Raw genomic sequence first — 19,639 nt, forward strand, 5'->3', positions numbered from 1 at the left:
AGCTGTCAAATCATTTATAGTTAACACGTGACTTGTTTTTATAGCAGATTTTTCCTGCTGGAGAAGAATCTCTCTAAATGCAGCCATAGTCACAGCAAACAGCCACATGCCACAAACACATATGGAGCATCCTAAGAGGAGTGAAATGAAAGGAGCAAGTGTTCAAGGACCACTTGAGCAGATGGGCTCTGTTGAAGTTGCAAAAATAAAAAGAATAGATGTTAAATACGCCTGAAATCTAACAAATATAGCCTTTTGATGATCTTTTAGGATTTGACAGATTTCCTGGGAAGCGTTGCGTAAAAGCACTAGTGAAAGGGTCCTGTTGTGAAAGTCTAATTGATTGTTTTACTTTGTTTACACCCCTACTTGTCTTTATGAGCATGACCAACCCAAGGTCACATTTTCGCTTGCCAAGTGAAATCCTCTGTTTTTGTGTAACAAGATGAAAAATGATCGCTGGAGAGATGGAGGAGGAGGAGTATAGAGGAGAAGAAGAGCGGATGGATTGACGGAAGGGAGAGAGAGAAAGAGGAGGAGTGATATGGGTGTGCTGACTCACTCTGACCCTTCTCCCTGCTCCACCAGCGGCATCGTGGATATTTATACATTGGCGTAGGCTGTTCACCTCCCCCTTATATAAGAAGTTACACACACAAACACGCACAGACATGAGGGGAGGTGCCCAAGGTGAATGGTGCTCCGTTTTGTTCACATCATTGACTTTCTTCTTCTTGCTTTCGATTCTTTATCACCTCGCTCTTCTTCTTCTTCTTGCCTTCCTCCTGTTGCACCAGCCTCCTCTTTGAGTCTTTCACCCCCACTCATGAGGAAGTTTCCTCTTCACTGAGACAGTAGGAAGAGCAAGAAACAGAAACAGCAACAGTAGTGCTCGCCTAGACCTTTCCCTACGCTGTTTAAACACTGTGCCAGGTCTGCTAGGCTGCAGTCAGGGAGAAGGTGTGATGCAGGTGTTTTGTAGCCAAATGAGTGAGCCAAGTCAGTCAGTATACATTCACTGGTACACCTGATCAACTGCTCCTTTACTCAACTATCTAATTAGGCAGTCACGTTGCAGCAACTCAGTACATTTAGGCATGCAGAAGAACAGCGAATTTTAGTGGCTGGCATGGCAGTTGGTGCCAGATCAGCTTTTCTGAGTATTTTATGAACTGCCAATCTACTGGTATTTTCCAGTTCAGCCATCTTACAGAGATTAATCTGAAAAAGAGAAAATATCCAGTGAGCGGCAGTCCTTCGGGTGAGAACGCCTCATTGATGACAGAGGTCAGAAGAGAATGGCCAGAATGCTTTGAGCTTGTATAAACACTCATTACAACTAAGGTGTGCAGAAGAGCATCTCTGTTGCAGCAGAAGACCATGTACTGTCATTATAGGCTCGTTATGTCACTTTTGCCTAACATGTATGCTGAAAGGACAGTTTTATATCCAAAGCTTGTATCATTTGCTATAATTATTTTAGAAATTACAAAAAAAGCTGTAAGATCCAGCATCAATGGGAGCAATTATGGCTGCTCGCTACATCACAGAAAACTAAGATAAACATGCTCATTGTCAAACCAGACGAATATATACAAATAATTATTCAAGATTCAAGACTTTCATTCTCAGAAAAGAGTAAGTTAATCTTGATCTCCTATATTCAGCATGTTAATTCAGCGATAAAGGTAGTATTACTTATAGTAAGTGTCTGCAATGCAGGAAACGCTGTAGGTGACATCCTACTATGGCTATAGATTAATAAATAGAAGTAGCTACAGATTTCTGTGTGGTGTAGCATTGAACCTGGATACTGAATCTGAAAGCATCTAAATCTGGGACATCGCTGCATGTCACTGCGTCTCGCATGCACACCAAAACAAACGCACAGGCGCACGCACGTTGGCAGCTCATTAGAGGGAAAGGCTGTGTACGACATCGGTGTTCTGCCAACATTTCATAAACAGAATATACCGGAGCAAGTTGGAGAGATGAAGAGAGGAGAGGGGAAGAAAAAATCAAAGTGAAAAAAAAAGAGGTATAAATGAGAAAATTGAAAAAAACAGTAAAGTGCTTGACTGCATTAGAGCTCAGTAAATGCTGTCTCTAATAAGTGTTCCTAATGAAAACATTAATTGCGACTTGTTTCGCTTCAGTATGAGAGCAAATGATTTATTATCTGCGCTCAGAAAGTTTTTAGATTTCTGAGTAATCTTTCACAAAATGTTCTTCATGTAAGATGATGCAGTCTTACTCTAATGCAGTGTCTCTCTGTTTGATTCCTCTTTTGCACCGTATTGATGCACAGAGAGCCTGATGGGAAGATGATATTGACTGACAATAAGCTTTTATATAATCATGTCACGTGACTGTTGGGGAGGGATCAGGGCAGCGTGGCACACGTCAAAGAGCTGTAGTTACACAAACATATTTCAAGAGGTGTGTTTTGTATGTTTCTGTGTCTGCGTGTGAGCGGCCTAACCCAGCGGTTGCTGGGATGAACGCTTTCATTTCCTTTGCGATTCATGAAACTTTTAGCATTTTACTTCCAGTGGTTATGTAAAGAACGGAACATCCATTAAAAGCAATTAGGGAATCGAATCAACGCTAATGACTGAATTCATCATAGATTCATCTGGTGGTTATTTTTTCTTAGATTAACCAGTTGTTTGCAAGCAACATTAAAAATGACCCAGAGCTCAAAATCTTACTTTATGCTTTTTCTCTAAGTGAAACATTTATGTCCTACAAACTTATGTTATTATAAATGTATTTCTATCTTTTTCTTGTTAAAGTAGTTACTGATGGGGAAAAGGAACGCATGCTGCGGACAGCTGACTGTGCATGTAATGACCTGCCCTCTCCTGGGGGAAAAGGCCCATGAAAACCTTTGCATTGTAGACAACATGTTTGCACTTGCATAGCAGTGGATGCTTTAAATCATTTACCATTTTAGCTGATTTTATCCACCAGTTTCTCACTCATAACAAGAAAAAAAGAGGTGCTAACTGCAACCAGCAACTTAATGCCCTACAAAGCTCTGCAGGTGCTTTCCTTTGCTTTAATATAAACTGAAGTGTAACAAATTAATGAGAGTTACTGAGATGGAGAAAAAAAGAGAGAGATAGATGCCTGTTTGTAGTATGTGTTTCTGTGTTCTTGATGAATATCATGAATATTTAACGTGTATGATAAATAATGAAGGCACGGCACGGTGCCAACTACACACGTGTGGGTGCACAGAGGGCACCGAGGGGGCAGAGATGTGCGGAGCAGGAGGACGGATAAAAGCACGGTTTGTGAGGGAGGTAGACAGGGAACAACCCTCAGTTTAATCCATGCAGGATTGCACAGTAGCGGCAGCTGTTGAATGCTGAGAAAATAATAAATCTTTTATTTTGGTTTCATTAGCAAAAACCACAACATCTACTGAGATTGTTTATGAAATATTTAGTGTGTTAGGGACTTGCAAAATGGAGGAAAGGAGCAGGATGGTGGTTCTGCTGGTTGGAAAACCTCCGGAAATATGTACCATCACTTCTGGGCTTGGCATCCCCTGAGAAATGAGAGAAAGAGAGAAAAGGTGAGGATGGTGGGGGGAGGGGAAATAGGAACAAACAGGTCAACAGGGCAGGAATACTTTTATATGAGCAGCTGAACCTCAGTTCCAGCTGTCAGCTTCCAAAAAGTTGGCCCCAGCCCACAAGTTGGCTGGATTTGGTTTGTTACCAACTGGCTGTCGCAGTCCTAAAATGCCAAAATTTTCAGCTGGTTGTATCTGTGATTTCATTCTTTCAGTTATTGCCCACAGCTCATGATTACAGGTGAGGATTGGGATATAGATCGACTAGTAAATTGAAAACTTTGCTTTGCTTAGCTCTCTCTTTACTGCAATGGACCGATACAGCCTCCTCACTGCAGCCACTGCCCCAATTCGTCTGTCAATCTCTTGTTCTCCTCTCCCCTCACTTGTGAACAAGATCCCGAGATGCCTAAATTGCTCCACTTGGGGCAGCAAGTGTACCCTTTTCAGGCTAAGGATCATGGGCTTAGATCTGGGTGTGCTGATTGTGAGGAGCTGGAGGCCACCCCCCTGATGAAGCTAACATCATCTGCAAAAAGCAGAGATAAAATACTGAGGCACCTAAAGTGAAAGCTTGCCGCCACCTGGGTACACCTAGAAATTCTGTCCATGAAAATTCTGAGCAGAACTGGTGACAAAGGGCAACTCTGGCGGAGTCCAACACCCACTGGAAATCTGTTCGACTTAGTGCTTGCAGTGTGGTTCAAGCTCCTACAGTGGTTTTACAGGGACCAAATGGCTTGTAGCTTTCACTAAAGGGTGGCTGGCCTCTCACTGTCCCTTAGAGACAAGGTGAGGAGTTCAGTCATGTCAAAGGGGCTCAATGTAGCTCCTCCACATCAAAAGAAGCCAGCTGAAGTGGTTCAGGCACCTGACAGGTTTCCTCTGGGCGCTTACCGAGTCAGATATTCTGGGTATGTCCCACTGGAAGGAGACACCGGTGCTGACCCAGGACAGTCTGGCGAGATTACATCTCTCAGCTGGCTGGGAATGCCTCGGTGTTCCCCTAGTTACACTGGAGGAGGTGGCTGGGGAGAGGGAGGTCTAGGTTTTTCTGCTTAGGCTGTTGTCCCCGCAGCCCAGCCCTAGATAAGCAGGCAAAAATGCACGGATGATTTAAAAGCCAAAATATATAAAATTATAACGTTTCATTTAGTATGACCTGAAATAAGTAACTGAATCCATATACTCATCAGGAAAATATTTAATGAGTTCAAGCTAAATCCATCTTTGTTACTGTCTATGGTTCCCTTTTCTTTTTAAGTCAGCTTTTCAACCAATTAGCACTTGACCTATGCATTGTGGTACAGCAGTTGGGTAACCCTCAGCTGGCTGATTGGAGGACTCCTTTCAAGATGGCCTCCTTCTCTTAATCCAGCAAATGGGATCTGGGTTTGTGAGATTAGGTGATGCCCTTTGTCTTGCATGTGTTGCCTGTCAGTGTTTCGGGTCAGCTAAGTGGATGTGTAAATAATTGAGCAACTAATGACTAATTAACAGATTTATTGAGAAAAGGAGGGGCACATTTTAGCTCTGACAGTATTTTTTGGTGTTTGGTTTTGGCCCAAAGGTCATATGCTTGAATGGCATACAGCACTATTTTATTGGCAGATCTGCGTGTATGTGTGTATGTGTGTGCATGCATTAGTGTGTTTTCATTAGGGATTTGGCAGTAGCAATACTCGAAAAGAGCAGTTGCCTTGAAGCAATATGTGCGCACAGCTCACACCATTTCTCTCTGTACTCCCATCCTTCCACCCTCACACCCTGCGTATTCAATCTGCGATATCACTGGAATGAGTGGGTGGTCTTTGTGTGTGAGTGTGTGTGGTACAGTATCATTGCAGTGAGTAGGTGGTGTAACCAAAGAGAGGATGTTGCGTGGGAGTGAAGTACCATTGAGGTGGGCATGATTTATGTGTGTGTTGGAGAAAGTTCCTTTGTGTTAATTATAACCACTCTGATCACCAACGGTTTGCCAGTAGGTACGGATTAAATAGAATATGACACAAAGATAACTGATCCCCAAATATGTAAGTGAGATCATGGTGATAAACGCACACTGAAAATATCAGAAACATTTTTGGAAACAGTGAAAGATCATTTTGTTAAACGTTGTGATCTATCAATCACTCAGACTGTGCATTACACAATAGTGCAGGGAAAACTGTGCGCTTGTATTCAAAGCCATGCTTTTCTTTTTCATGCTTGTGTGACTTTGCTTAAATAACATGAAGTGGTAAGCATAATTTAGTTCTGTTTCTAAACAGGAAGCAGTCATTGTGGCTTTAATGATTTGAAAGTGTTCTCAAAAGTATTACAGATGAATTTAAAAACCAACTAATCAATCAACACTTTAAAAATCTTTCACTAATATGGTATTTTTCATGTTCCAGTAAATATGTAGGACATTAAATAAGCACCGCAGCTGAGCATTTCCGTCTTGCTTAACATACGTTACAAACCTGAGGGCTCGACCCCATCAGCCAGGGAATGGGGCTAACATTGATCAAACACCAGCAACACGTTATTAAGCTATCAAGTCAAAGTTGTCGACGTGGACTCTTTTCATATCAGCTCAGCAGGAAAATGTCCTCTTATCTCTGTTTCAAGAGGTGTGTGTCTGCGAGTGTGTGTGTGTCACTGTAAACCAGACAAATGCTGCACAGTGGAGGAGACAATTAAAATAAAGATGATGTTACACAATCTGACAGCAACGTATGTTATTGCAAGTGTGCCACGTGTCCCGGCAAGTGTTCGTTTAAGTGCTTCGCTTCTGATGACAGTTTTAATTTACACTGCTAGCAACTAGCTGTTTTCCAGTGTGCTCAAGGCAAGTGTTCGTTCGTGTGTTCTGGGATTTTTTTCTTCTTTCCTTTAACCAAAACAGCACAGCACTAGATTTGTGTTCCAGGTCCTCCTGAGTTAAACATTTAGCACAGATCTTTTTCTATTTTGCAAGATAACTTAGGAAGAACAGGAAGAATGGAGCCTGCGTGCAAGTGGCTGAGCGGGAGGCACAAGGGCAGATTTGCATATTCATATTATGCATGCTAAATGAGGCAAACAAAAGCCCCACAAACTATGGATATGAAATACATAATTTTATCTTTTTTTTAAATTTGATGAGCATGATTTTTTTTAAATCACTCTAGCAAAGCAAACCTTCAGTAGAGTAGTGGCTGCTTTTTTTTAAGTAGTATTTTTGGTTTGAAAACAGCTTCGTTTCACAAAACACTGCACACTAACTCATTAATCAATATGTTATTTTAGTGTGCTGTAATAGAGTTTCAGTAGTTGTTTTATTATAACGTGTATTTGGGCGCCTCTGGATCTTCCATCTGACATACACGCTATGTAAATATACTCTGGGGCACAGTCATAAGGACTGTGTATGTGAGATATATTTAGCTTCCTCTGTTAGTCTTGCCTGTCAGTGGAGCTGACATTGATCAGGGGGGAAATGACAGACTCACTGTGCGTCAAAGCTTTCACATGTTTCTGCACCGCTGATTGTTACCAACACAGAAAGTGTTACGCTTTTCATCACATTTGGATTCTTATTGTATAGGCTTTCCTTTGGTCTTTTTAAATGTGTTGATGTGTATGCCTGTTATTTAAAAAACAAAAAAACAGCAACTCTTCAACCCTGTAAAATGGCACATTTAGATTTTAGATATTTTAATTTGTTGACACAGTAAACTTTAGAAACATAGCAAATTATGTTGATACAAAGTCATTTTTGTACATACTGTACCATAAAGCAGAGGTTACATTTAACAGAACATCCAAGACATTTAGAAGGTGCTCTTATCCAGAGTGGCTGACAGTGATTCAACGGTGCTGGAGTGACAATAAAGAGAGTGTGGGTGTGAATCCCACTGTACGTTTATCACTGCTAAAGCTTTTCTTATGTTAAATAAGTGCTGCTTCTAACAGCCCAGGGACAGCAAAACAGCTCAGCTTCTATCAAACCTACTGCTAAAAATATCGGTGCTTTTGGTTGAATAAAAATTAAGTCAGTGAGTCAGTAAATGCAGATAATACTCCTGTGCCTGGGATCATGTTTTGATCTTGATAAAGATGGTTAGTGCACTTGTTCACCCAGTGCAGTTATATAATCTGTGTTAGCCATCGTCAGCTATGAGTATATTTATTATGTGAATCCTACAGTGCCGTGCAAAAGTCTCGAGCCACCTGTCATTTCTTTAAATTTTGCCTCCAAGAAACCAGATTTTCTTATCATTTCTTTAAAAAGTGGTCTTGAGCAAAAGTTCTCCAGGCTTTCTGAAGATCCTTTAAAGGTTTTTCTTTGGTCATTGGCTGCTTTTTCACTCATTTTCAGTCCAGTCCTTGTACAGGTTATTCCCAGAGGAATGTTTTGTGTTAAGCCACTTAATGCTTAGATGTGAATCATTCAAATGTCACCTAACCAGGGTCGTCAGTCTACACATAACAGACAACTTAGCAAAGAAACAATTTTAAATTGCGTCCCTGGTACTTTGGTGTTAGCAGTCTGTTGCAAAAACACATAAATTGTTCCCATTTCCTTACTCAAATTTATGAGTGTTAGGGTTAGAGGTGGTAGGGCTAAAAAAGCTCTCAGCAGATGAAAAGAATCTGAAAGTCATGTGCTTAACAAATAGGAAAAAAATCCAGTAAAAACCGGACACAAGACCTGAACGATGAATCTGGCCTATCAGTTGGTCCATCTACTGTTCAGCGAAGCCTAATTCTGAAGAAAGGGAAACAGGGGGAAAGGCGTACGACAAATGACACAAGTAATGGACTGAAATTCAGTGGTAACAGGTCTTATGGAGAGTAGAGCAGGGCGATAATATTTATCACGATATACATTTGAAAATTTGCGATAACGATATAACTGACGATATAATTGACACTAGACAAAATGCTTTACAACTCCACAACTTTATTAGTGCAAAAAAACATCAATACATTTTCACTTAAACAAGCAGCTGTTTTTTATGTGCATTAAAGTTATATAAAAATGTAACAGTGCAAATTCCTTGCTGACAGTTTAACCAAAAGGCATTTCCAGTGGAAATTGGCTGACATATCCTCAGCATAACCATGTATAATATCCACAAAACTTAAAAAGAGGTTATACACACACAATGCGGTAATATTATGTTGAAGCACAGTACGTATCACTCCGCGAGACGCCTGCCTAATATGGCCGTAATGCTCCGACAATCCATCAAGTGGTGCGGCTTCGTAGCTTAGCAAAGTCGTACTGAAACATTTGACAGATTTTCGAGCGCCGTGTACGACATAAAATCGTTTCGAGGTCAGTAAAGACAACCAGAATTCATACATAAGGCACACGGGATTATAAGGGGCACTGTCGAATTTCAGAAAAATCAAAGGATTGATTTTAGGTGTACCGTATTTTCCAAACAACACGGTAATAACGACGGCCCGCTAGCATGCTCTACCAAAAATAGTGCTTTGTTGTGTATCTGACGGACGAAAGCTAAACCAGTTCCACACCACTGAAGTTGCAGCATTTTTACAAACCAGTTCTGGTTCATCCGTTTCATTCAACGATCCGCTTTCGCTCTTCTCATGTGCGTATGTAAACAAAGGCACTGCGCATGCGCGTTTTACCCATATTCTATCGCGATATTTCATTTTCCTATCGTTGCCCAAAATTACGCCGGTATTACCGTGAACGGTATGATATAGCCCAGCCCTAATGGAGAGATGAACCCAAATTTGAAATATGTGGTTCAAATCATACAGAAGAGTTCAGGAGAGAGGTACAACAGTCAGTGTGTGCAGGCCTGTGTAAAACACAGTGGAGGCTCTGTGATGGATTGTGGCTGCATTTCTGCTTCAGAATTTAACCCACCATGCAGTAACATCTGTAAAACATCGGATTGCTTCATTTTTCAGCGTGACAATGATCCCAAACACACTTTTAATGCAGTAAAAGAAAACCTAGATCAGTCGTGGATTGGCCTCCCCTGACCGCGGACCTCAACATTATTGAAGCAGTGTGGGTTCATCTTAATAGAGAACAGAACAAAAGGCAGAGACGTCTAAAGAAGAGCTTTAAATGTTGGAGGTTTTTCCAAATGTGAGCTGATTTAAGCCCGTTCACAGGTGCCAGACTAAGATTTTGGCTGAACAGCCTTCAAGTTAGCTTGAAACTAATGTTAATGTTTTTAAAAACAGCAAATAAAAGTCAGCATGTGTTTACTGGTCAAAGCTAAAGAAAAAATGTCAGATTTTTAGACATTTTTAGATCGCAGGATCTCTTTGCTGTGTACAGAATACTGATGCTTTCTCTTCCTCTTTTTCTCTCTTCACAGTGTGTTGTTTCGTGGTTCACAAGCGTTGCCATGAGTTCGTCACTTTCTCCTGCCCAGGTGCTGATAAAGGGCCCGCGTCAGACGTGAGTACAAATAAATGAATCATTTTAAACTGTGTGAGAGCAAGAGCATGCACAAGTAAGTGAAAGACACGTCGAAAGCGAGAGGCACAGAGAGCACGTCGACATTTCCATTCACGAGCCCCCGTCACCTGTCGGCGCCGGTGTTACGCTTGAGCAGCCTCCATCTTTTTCTCGCTTCTCACTCTCCTTTTCCTGTCTTGACAGTTCAACCGTAACCTCCAGGAGTTTCTGTAGTAATTACATTTAAGTAAGTACAGAAGAAGTGATACCGTAAAAGCCAGAAAAGACATGTAACACCTGGAGCTGCCAAATATAACCGCTTTATTACAGTAATTGCTCTTCATCACGCTACACGAAGAAAATTACGGCCTCATATTTAACCACATGGACCCAAAGTAGCTCCTATTGTTCTCTAACTGCTGCCTATGTTCGCCTATGCTTCTTTTCTTCCTCTTAGAGGTTTTATATTATAAAAAACTGAAGCTCAGAGGTTCCCTTCATCTCTTTTTAGTATCTTTGAAGTTTAAAAACACCCCTCCTTGCTGGTTGAGTGTTTCTGTGGTGTTATCTGTACGAGCCACAGGTAGCAGTTCGCATTCTTTGACATGAATTCAAAGAGTATTGTCGGAGGTTAAAAGCTGTGCCACTCTCGTATTATTATTAATTCTCTTTAAACGTTCTCTTCACCTTCTTATCCGCTCTAACAACATGAAGTGCCGTTAAGTGGTATGCTGCTCTGTCAAGGAGCTGACGAGTTGTCTTTTCTCTGATTCATATTCTTAAAATGCAAATCTAGTCTCCAACCGATCCTCCCGAAGGAACAAGACGTTTGCCTTTTTTTTCTCTGTCTCTCATAAGAGCGCTCTTAGGGTGCCGTTTTTATCCTCACCGAAGCCCCTCCCTACGTTCCTCAGCCACGTCTTTACCTGCCTCTGGAGTGCCCTTTCAGCCTGACGAGCGCACTTAGCGTGCCGCCTTCAGAGGAGACGCTGTTTGGCTTCCTGTAGCGTGTTCTGTATAACTGATAATTCTCCGCAATGAATAAGAGGTTCGTCTTTTTATCATTTACCCATCCTGCCTCTCCTTCTCACAGCAGTGCCACAAATAGTTGATGTTTTTATAGCTTCCTTAACAGGATGCACCTTAAATGCCAAGCTGGACGCAAAAATACATTTGTAAAACTTTGCCCATGTTTTGTGTGGACCGACACTGATACAATTCTTTCTTTTGACCTTAAAAATCCATTCAGATTTCCTGTAAACTGCCAGTTTAGGCAGACGACTGAACTTTTTATTCTTTAGAAATCTTTCATTTGTCTTATATTCATGCAGCTGTTGCATTGTAAACATCATAGCCTTTTTATTTTACTGTTATCCTGCTGATAAACTAATGTCTCGTTTTATGATAATAACATGATTTTGAGTACATGTTTTTCAAACTACTTCCCCTCCTCTCGGTCTTCTCTTTCCTCTTGAGTTTTCAAAAGCCATTTTCTTCATTAGCAACTTCAAATGTCATTCCATATCTCTATAATCTCCTCTCTATTTTCTCTAGATGTCCCCTTAGCTTTACTGGCACTTATCTATATATTTCTATATTTGGTGCACATGCAACTCTCCCATGTCTTTATCTGTCTCCCATTGTTTCCCACTCCACCATACCAAACTCTGTCCTCTATTTAAATGCCACTCCACCCAGGGGGCCACTGCTCTTAATTACGGGGCCTCGCCTTCCCCACTATGTCATCTCTTTAATGAGTTCATGGCCTTACGACCTTGGTTGCAGCACAGTGGGAATGCAGGGTAGATCTTCTCCTAACTAGCTGCTCATTTAAATATAGAAGACAGGAAGGCAAGAAGCCTGACGATTACAAGAAAGGAGGGTGATGAGGCCTCTTACGGCACTCACTCACAGACCTGTTTTTCTTGAAATTGGCATTTTGTAACATACTTATTTGAGGCTAACAGAAGTGCCCAGATTTTTTTTTACATTAGCATTATCAAATTCCTAAATTAACATTTTAATAACCATGTCAGACGTGACACAGTGTCTTCACCTGTACACACACACACAGATACTGCCTTTGTGAGCTGACACGGAGAGGAGAGCTTACTATTCCAGTTATTTTCAGATCACTCAGTCGAAATGTTCCAATATTTTTGCGCTATATTAGCAAATAGAGTATATCTAAATATCACATATAGATAAATATACATCAGATATGAAAGACGTGCTCTGGCTGAGTGTGTCTTTTGACTAGAAAATCTCAGTGTTCTACAGAAACACAGACTTTTTAGAAAGATTGTACAATCAGAAATATTGCATCATTCTCTGCGGCGATCAGCCCATCGCTCCCTTTTTTACCTTCTGCCTCTCTCTATGTCTCTCTCTCATCCTCTCTGTCAGCTGCGCATGTTTATTAAAAGACAAATTCAATTATAGATCTGGGTTAATAGAATGGGCTCCCCGTGGGAGAGGTCGAGGGATGAGCTCCTCTAATGAAACCTACATTTCAGGCACGCACCCTTACGAAGGTGTTGTGTGTGTGTGTGTGTGTGTGCGTGCGCGTGTGTTTGAGAAGCCGGTTGCATAAGAATAGCGCCGCTTCAAAATAGCTTTACAAATTTGCAAGACAAGTAGACGGTTAACTCTGTGTGTGTTTGTTTGTTTTGTACTTCCTGTGATTTATTTGATGTGATGTATGTTTTCCATTCAAAAATATGAACTGCCTCTGTTGCCAAACAGTAGATTCTTATATGATAAAATGCAATGGAAGTTATGTGTAGGGGGAAAAATGTAAAAAAGGTCCAATTACATTATGTGAAACTAGGCAGCGTAGACGGACGTGGAAGTAGCTCAGTAAATTTGATCAATTTGTTTGCATGGCGTTATCATATATCAACAGATTTTAAAAAAAATAATAGAAGCTAGTTCAGGTTAGTCATCTAATTTTGTCAGAGAAGATGAGTAGATGAAGTCCTTTTTTTTTCTCCAGAGTTAAATTAAGTTTATTTTGCATAATTTGCTCATTTGCTTTTCCCTCAAAAGCTGTTTGACTGGAGTCAGAATGTAGCATAAACACACCAAAGAGGTAAAGCTTTAGCTTCATCTGACTGACATACACTCTGAATATGTGAATTATTAGTTTTTATTAGTTTGTATTTTTAGAAACAACAAAATAAGCATTTTTGTTAAACTTCAAGGCATTTTTAAATAATCTTGTTCCTCTGTTTCCAGTCTTTATTTGTGTTTTGCTAACATGCTGCTGGCTTCAGCTTCAGATTCTCACTTTGTGAAAGGGATCGGTCCTTTCTTTCCTATTAAATTATTACCTTTTCTACCTTTTTATGATGGTTTGTTTTTTTTGCAGACACGCCTATACAACAAGTGCACATGCACCAATAGCATGCATTTATACATGGTCATTCTCATTTCTGCACATAAACAATATAAATGTGATTTCAACATGATGATATATTTAGCAGTATGTCTGCACGGGTTGTTAAAAAGACATCAAAGCTGTGAGGTAGCCTTTGAGAGGCGAAGAGAAAGGTTGATGGAGAGATTGTTGTTAAATACGTAGCACGGCCGACTCCGTCCCCTGTCTCGTTATTGCGCTGTCTTTCTTTCAAGGCCCTTCTCCCAAGCTCGCTTGAGAGATCTATTTTGCTCAAATCCTTTAAATAATATTTCACACGCTTTCACTTACATGTTTCCCAGAGGAAGGATTATAAGCCTGAGTCAGGTAAACACTTGGCACAGCGTTTCTTTTATTGATCAGGGCAGCAAAAGCAGCTGTTGCAGCCTGCGTTATATTACATTTTACTTTTTCGGAGGAAAGTTTACAGCCTCTTATTGAATCGGAGTGGGTGGCTACAAAAGAATGTTTGCTGGTTAACTTTCACAGCCTTTGGGGAAGTACACATAGTTTTTCAATAACAGCAATGTGGGTGATACTAACTTAAGTTTTTCTAGATTTAAAAAGGTAATCTGTGTATTTATTACTTTGTTTTACGTGACGATGCAAGCTAAAATAAGTGCGCCTCTTAAAATAAAGGCAGATCAAACCAAACTCTGAATTACTGTTTGTTTTGTTTTACTTTTGTTTTACTTTTTTCTTTATCTTGATATTATTGTAGGATAAATAACGTGTTTTTTTATGTGAGCTTTGAGTGTGTTTCATTTTTCATGTTAATAATTAGCATACAGTAGATCTGCTGTAGCATATTTATGTATGTTTGCTCCGTTGCTCCTCCTTGATGCGTTCAACTGGATGAAACTTACTATATTAACTGCCTATTGTCCCAGGATTATCAATGTCTATATAGCTTTTGGTAATTATTGATCTAACACTCAGATCCTTATAAATCATATAATATATTTAGACCCCAAAACAAACAGTGACATTACGTCTACATTGCACATGTTGATGTTTGTAAATACAATCTGCTAACCAATTTTTAGTGCAGTGGTATTTTTTACTAAAATGTGACGTCGTGCATATGTGTAAACAACCGTTCATCAACACTAACACGCTAACAGTGCCTGTAATTCATAACTTTCTCTTACAAAGATATATGTGTTTGTTATTCAGGCATTTGATGTTTATAAACAGCTGTTTTGCCATCTGACTATACACAATGATATAATGAAGATAAAAACAAGCTGACACACTTCTGTGTTTTAATGCATGAGTAAAGCAAAAACTGCATTTCTTTCTGGGAAGAAAATTAAGTTTTTCAGGTTTTTCAGACTTGCTTGTAGCAAAAATTTTGAATAAATAATGCCTAACATGAGCATGTTTATATTGGTTTTAATTGAGCTCTGTGAAAAGTAAAGGCCACAAATAACCTTCGTGGTGCCCGTCGACGTGACACGCAGCGGCTTCATGACAGGTTTAGTCTGTGCAGCGATTTTGCCACCGGAGACATGTCAGAAAGTACTAGCTTGAGAGGAGTAAGTGGACTGAAGGCAAAATCAGCGCTGAAAAATAAAAAGTTTTCATGTGAGTGACTGTGAGCACAGATCTGCCTGTCACACAGCATCATGAAAACATGACAAGATGTGTATGTAATTGTTGTGAGCTGACTGATGCTAATGCCAGGGAATTTAACAGACAGCAGAGTTTTAAAAAACAAAAGAAGAGCAGCGAGTGAGAGACAACACAGTGACAGGAAGGTGGTCAAAACAGCGCACTGAGCATGGACTAATGGCTAGTCACTGGCTGATTTTATGAGCAGGCTTTCAGTTTAGATGCTAAAAAATCAAATTTGTTAAATCTGCTTTGAATAACTTCTTTTTGGGTGAAATTGGGCAACACTGTAGACAAGATAACAGGTGTCAAAGCATATCTATGGTAACACACAAAAACAAATATATCAGCATAAAACTGGTGACAAGACTTTACTTTTCCCCCAGTGGCTCCATGGCATGAAGGAATATCAGGGCCAGATTAAGAAAATATTGTTCATTTTTGAGAATAACGTCAAAATGTGGAGATCAAAGTTGTCATTTCTTGTCAGACAACTGCCACGGCTGCTGTCCCCTCTACAAAACGCCTTGTTTAGATGAAATAGTGAACTCATGCTTGAGAATTGGTTTTAGTAGCAAGGAAATGATTTCTCCTTTAGCACATACACATCGTGGTGATAAGTATTAACACGTTAAAGAGATGGTGTAGAAAGTTGCATCTGGTCAGAAGGAAAAAAACACAGAGACTTGGACAATGTGGACAGCTGCAAGGATAGTGATGTTTACACCCTCGTGCAGTAAAGAGGATGTATGCTATACCACAAGAAGATACCTGATCAAGTTGTTTGTAGAGGGTATAGCAGCCATGGCAGTTTTTTGGTTTTTCAGGAACTTTAATCTCCACGTTTCAACTTTATTCTCAAAATGAACAATAATATATATATTTTAATGTGGCCTTAGTATGCCATCGTAGCACAGTGTAGACATTTTCATGAAAAAGATCCCCTCTTTAAGTCTGGGAGGAGGCAAAAATCCCCTGGGAGGGGTTGTGTCAGAAAGGACTTCTGAGGTAAAGATCTGCCAACTCAAATATGCAGACGCGTCCACTGTGGCGACTCCTTGTAAATAAGAGAGCGGCCAAAAGAAGCTTTAGTTTAGTGTAGATACTTTTTTCCCCAGCATGCCCTCTCAGAGACTGGACCTGTTTGAACGGGTTAATTTCAGTACCAAGGTCGAGTTATTTATCAGCTATCAGTTATTAAAGTAGAGGACCTTTGGAAGACCTTTACAATTTCAGTAAAATGGTGGTAGAAGGACGGCAAAAAGAATGTGGTAAAATATTTTCCATCTCATAATAATAAAACAGGTTTGGCTATTTGAAGGTATAAACAGAATGTCCTGTCTCTGTTTGAAGGTAATGCTAAGGCTTACTAATCAAATTGGTTATTTTATATTGAAATTATGACATGAATATACAACTCTAATGTCATTTTGACAGAGGAATCCTCACATGCTGCTTGGTCTCTGTACCTAAACTGAGAAACTGGAGCCAGTGAAGCTGTGACTGGATGCTATTAAATATATATACATATATATACAAATATTAGTCCAAACACTGAAATATTCCAATTCTGATCCTTTCACACTCAAATCTCAAAGTGTTAAACACAAAAGTTGGCAGAACATCTTAACACAGTCACGTAAACCTTCCATTTTAGGATGATATATTAAGCTGATTGTTGTTAAGCTGTGATTCAAACTTACATTTCTTTGTTTTACTTTATTTTAGATTACTGTTCACTAAGTGGAAACATTAAATCAAGCAGACCTACCAGTGTTTTTCACAGCTTGTTTTGACTCATGAAATTAACATCATCCTTGAAAACACCGTCATATCGAAGCAACCTTATAGATCACAATGTCCACGTCCTGTAGGGAGGAGGTCAGGGTGGATGGAAGGGTTAAAGAACTTAACTTATTTTTGCTCATATCTTGACTTCTGTGAGAAAAATGACAGAAAAGGTATTTTTTAAAAATCTGTTTAAACTGATTTTACATCAAAATAAAGTTCATCAAAGAAGGGGGAGACAATAAAAGTGGTGTCTTTTTTCTTCTAGTTGCTGCTTTCATGCGTTCTTCTTAATGATTTTTCTGTCTCATTGATGTTTGAGTTTTCGCTGCGGATGCATTTAATCATTCATATTTATAAAGAAGCTGGCACTCTTTGTAATCAGCCCTCACACTGCTCTCTGTCTGCTGCTGCTCATCACTGGAGCTTCAGCAGCACAATGTTCCCTTGTTTTTATGCGGCACAAAAAAGAAACAGTAGGTGGTATTGTCCTCGAGAAAGGCGAAAAACAGCATTTGAAACAAATACACAAAGTAGCGCGTGGAAATGTACACGGAGATCACAGGCATCCACACACTCAGGCTTAGGGCAACACTGCTGAAGACACTGTGGGGACACTGGGTATAATTGACTGGTCACCTAAATTTAATGTTATTTCCAGGACAGGTGTGGAGGAGAGGAAGACATCAATCATTCTAATTTTTTCCTGGCTCATGAGATTAAAAGGCACGAAGGCACGTGTGAAAGAAAACTGGCACTCGTGGTCTCTTTCTAAATTGGCTTAAAAGGAAAATTAACAGTAAGCACTGGTCTATTTGATGTCATCAAAGCACTTTGTGCTGGAGGAGATCCCTCACAAATCATATTAAATTCTGTATCTGCATGTTTGCTAGCTGCGATGGATCCCCTTGGCAGAAATATTTTAACTCCCACATTGAAGTACGCCCGCTTCGCTGCACAATTTGGATCCTCCACAAGCGGTATATCGGATGTGCACGGCCTAGGAGTTAATGTGTGTGTGTGTGTGTGTGTGTGTGTGTGTGTGTGTGTGTGTGTGTGTGTAAGAATAAACAGCCTCTCAGTAGCCATCATTCCCATCACAGTGCTTAGATCCAGCTGTGGTTGCAGGTGTCACACACATTAGACAGAAATAGCCCGTTTCCGCACCAGTTATGATTCAGTTCTGAACGTCCATAAAAAGTAATGGCATCCATTTTTTTGTCAGTTCAAAGCACATAATTACTGTCAAAAGGACAAAATGACCAAATTGCAGATAAGTGACAGTTTTTCCCTTTTTTTTAGCCTGGGTGCAGATGCCAGCAAACTCAATAAACTGATCTGGAAGGCCAGTAATGTTGCGGGGATGGAACTGGACTCTCTTAAGGTGGAGACGGAGAGGCGGATGTTGTCCAAGATAAGGACAATGCTCCATGACGTGCTGTCCAGTCACAGGAGAACGTTCAGTGCACACACTTAATATCACGTACAGTTTGAGAAGAGAGGCGCTTTCATTTCAACCATTTACATTTGTGTTATATCCTGGGATATTTATAGTTGAGCTATCTGTATATATTATTTTGTTATATTTTGTAACTTTGTAACATTTAATTTAGTTTATTCAGCTACTGTTCTTATGGTCTTGTAGCAACTGTGACCATGTGACTATAAATTATTCTGATTCTGTTATTGATGCTCTTACATCATCGGAGCCACACCCAGATCTGTGTGCTTGACTTACCTGTGTGGTTAGGTCATCAATCTGTTTACACACTTAGACACGTGTTTGTGTAATGTCCTTTGAAGTAACACTAACCCAACACAACTGTGCACAGCAGACCTGCACAGACAGGCAGTAGCCGTATGCTGTCTCTGCTATTCATTCGACTTTAACAGATGTCCCGGGAGGCTGACTTCATGCAAAGTTTTTCGTCACTGTTGTTGTCTACAGACACACATGGATGTGCATTGTAGCATCCTTTGTAGGCTTTCTAAATTGATGGCAACAAAGAAATTCAGAGGAAATGTATCTTGATCAGATTACAGTGCAGGTGCCCATATGTAAACCCCGCCTGTCAAAACTTTCCCCTGAATGCACCATTACCATTCAGAGCAGTGGAAAGTGGAAAGTCGGAGAGAGAGACTAAGATGAATGCTGGTGATAAAAGGAGAATATCAAACAGATGGAGGAGGAGAGGAACAGGCAAAGCTTCATTCATTCAGTTTTTTTGTTTGTTTGTTTTAAGCGGTTGAACGGTGCACACTTAAACAGCTGAACAACACTATCATTAAAGAAATGTTTAATTTGTAGTGAAAAAGTGTTTAATTCTCTGTTTTTGTCCTCTCTTGCTCTTCAGGACCCGAGGTCAAAGCACAAGTTTAAGATCCACACCTACTCCAGCCCCACCTTCTGTGACCACTGTGGCTCCCTACTCTATGGCCTCATACACCAGGGCATGAGATGTGACCGTATGTAGTACACCCGCCGCCCATTTATGCATGTATCACATACTGCAGCCTTACGATTGTGCCATCCATATTTAGATTGTACAGTATTTAGGTGGTATGCTCACACAGAGGGATGTACAAAAGGTATAATTAGGTAGAACATTATTCATACCTTAATGTTATTAAAGGGGAGGGATGGTGACTATATTGGGAAAAGGTGCTGGATATGTAGGCAGGAAGAAAAGAGGAAGACCACAAAGAAACTTCATGGATGTAGTGAGGGAGGACATGCAGTAGTATGTAATATTTTTATGGCACACATATCACTATGAATAATACTCTTGCATAACATTACAAACATATCTGTGGGTGT

General features: G+C 40.2%; 1 protein-coding gene across 2 annotated transcripts in view; it reads left to right on the forward strand.

Annotated features, from left to right (window-relative positions):
* prkcbb (protein kinase C, beta b) overlaps positions 1 to 19,639 on the forward strand; it is a 103,219-nt gene that overhangs the window by 20,355 nt on the left and 63,225 nt on the right. For both annotated transcript variants that reach the window (XM_084926435.1, XM_084926434.1), the window contains exons 3-4: positions 9,919 to 10,001; positions 19,176 to 19,287. In XM_084926435.1, coding sequence (XP_084782561.1) covers positions 9,919 to 10,001; positions 19,176 to 19,287 — 195 coding nt within the window. The remainder of the gene's footprint in view (positions 1 to 9,918; positions 10,002 to 19,175; positions 19,288 to 19,639) is intronic.

Source organism: Perissodus microlepis, chromosome 4, assembly GCF_051167445.1.
Source record: "Perissodus microlepis isolate ML-2025 ecotype Zambia chromosome 4, ASM5116744v1, whole genome shotgun sequence".
NCBI classification, from domain to species: Eukaryota; Metazoa; Chordata; class Actinopteri; order Cichliformes; family Cichlidae; genus Perissodus; species Perissodus microlepis.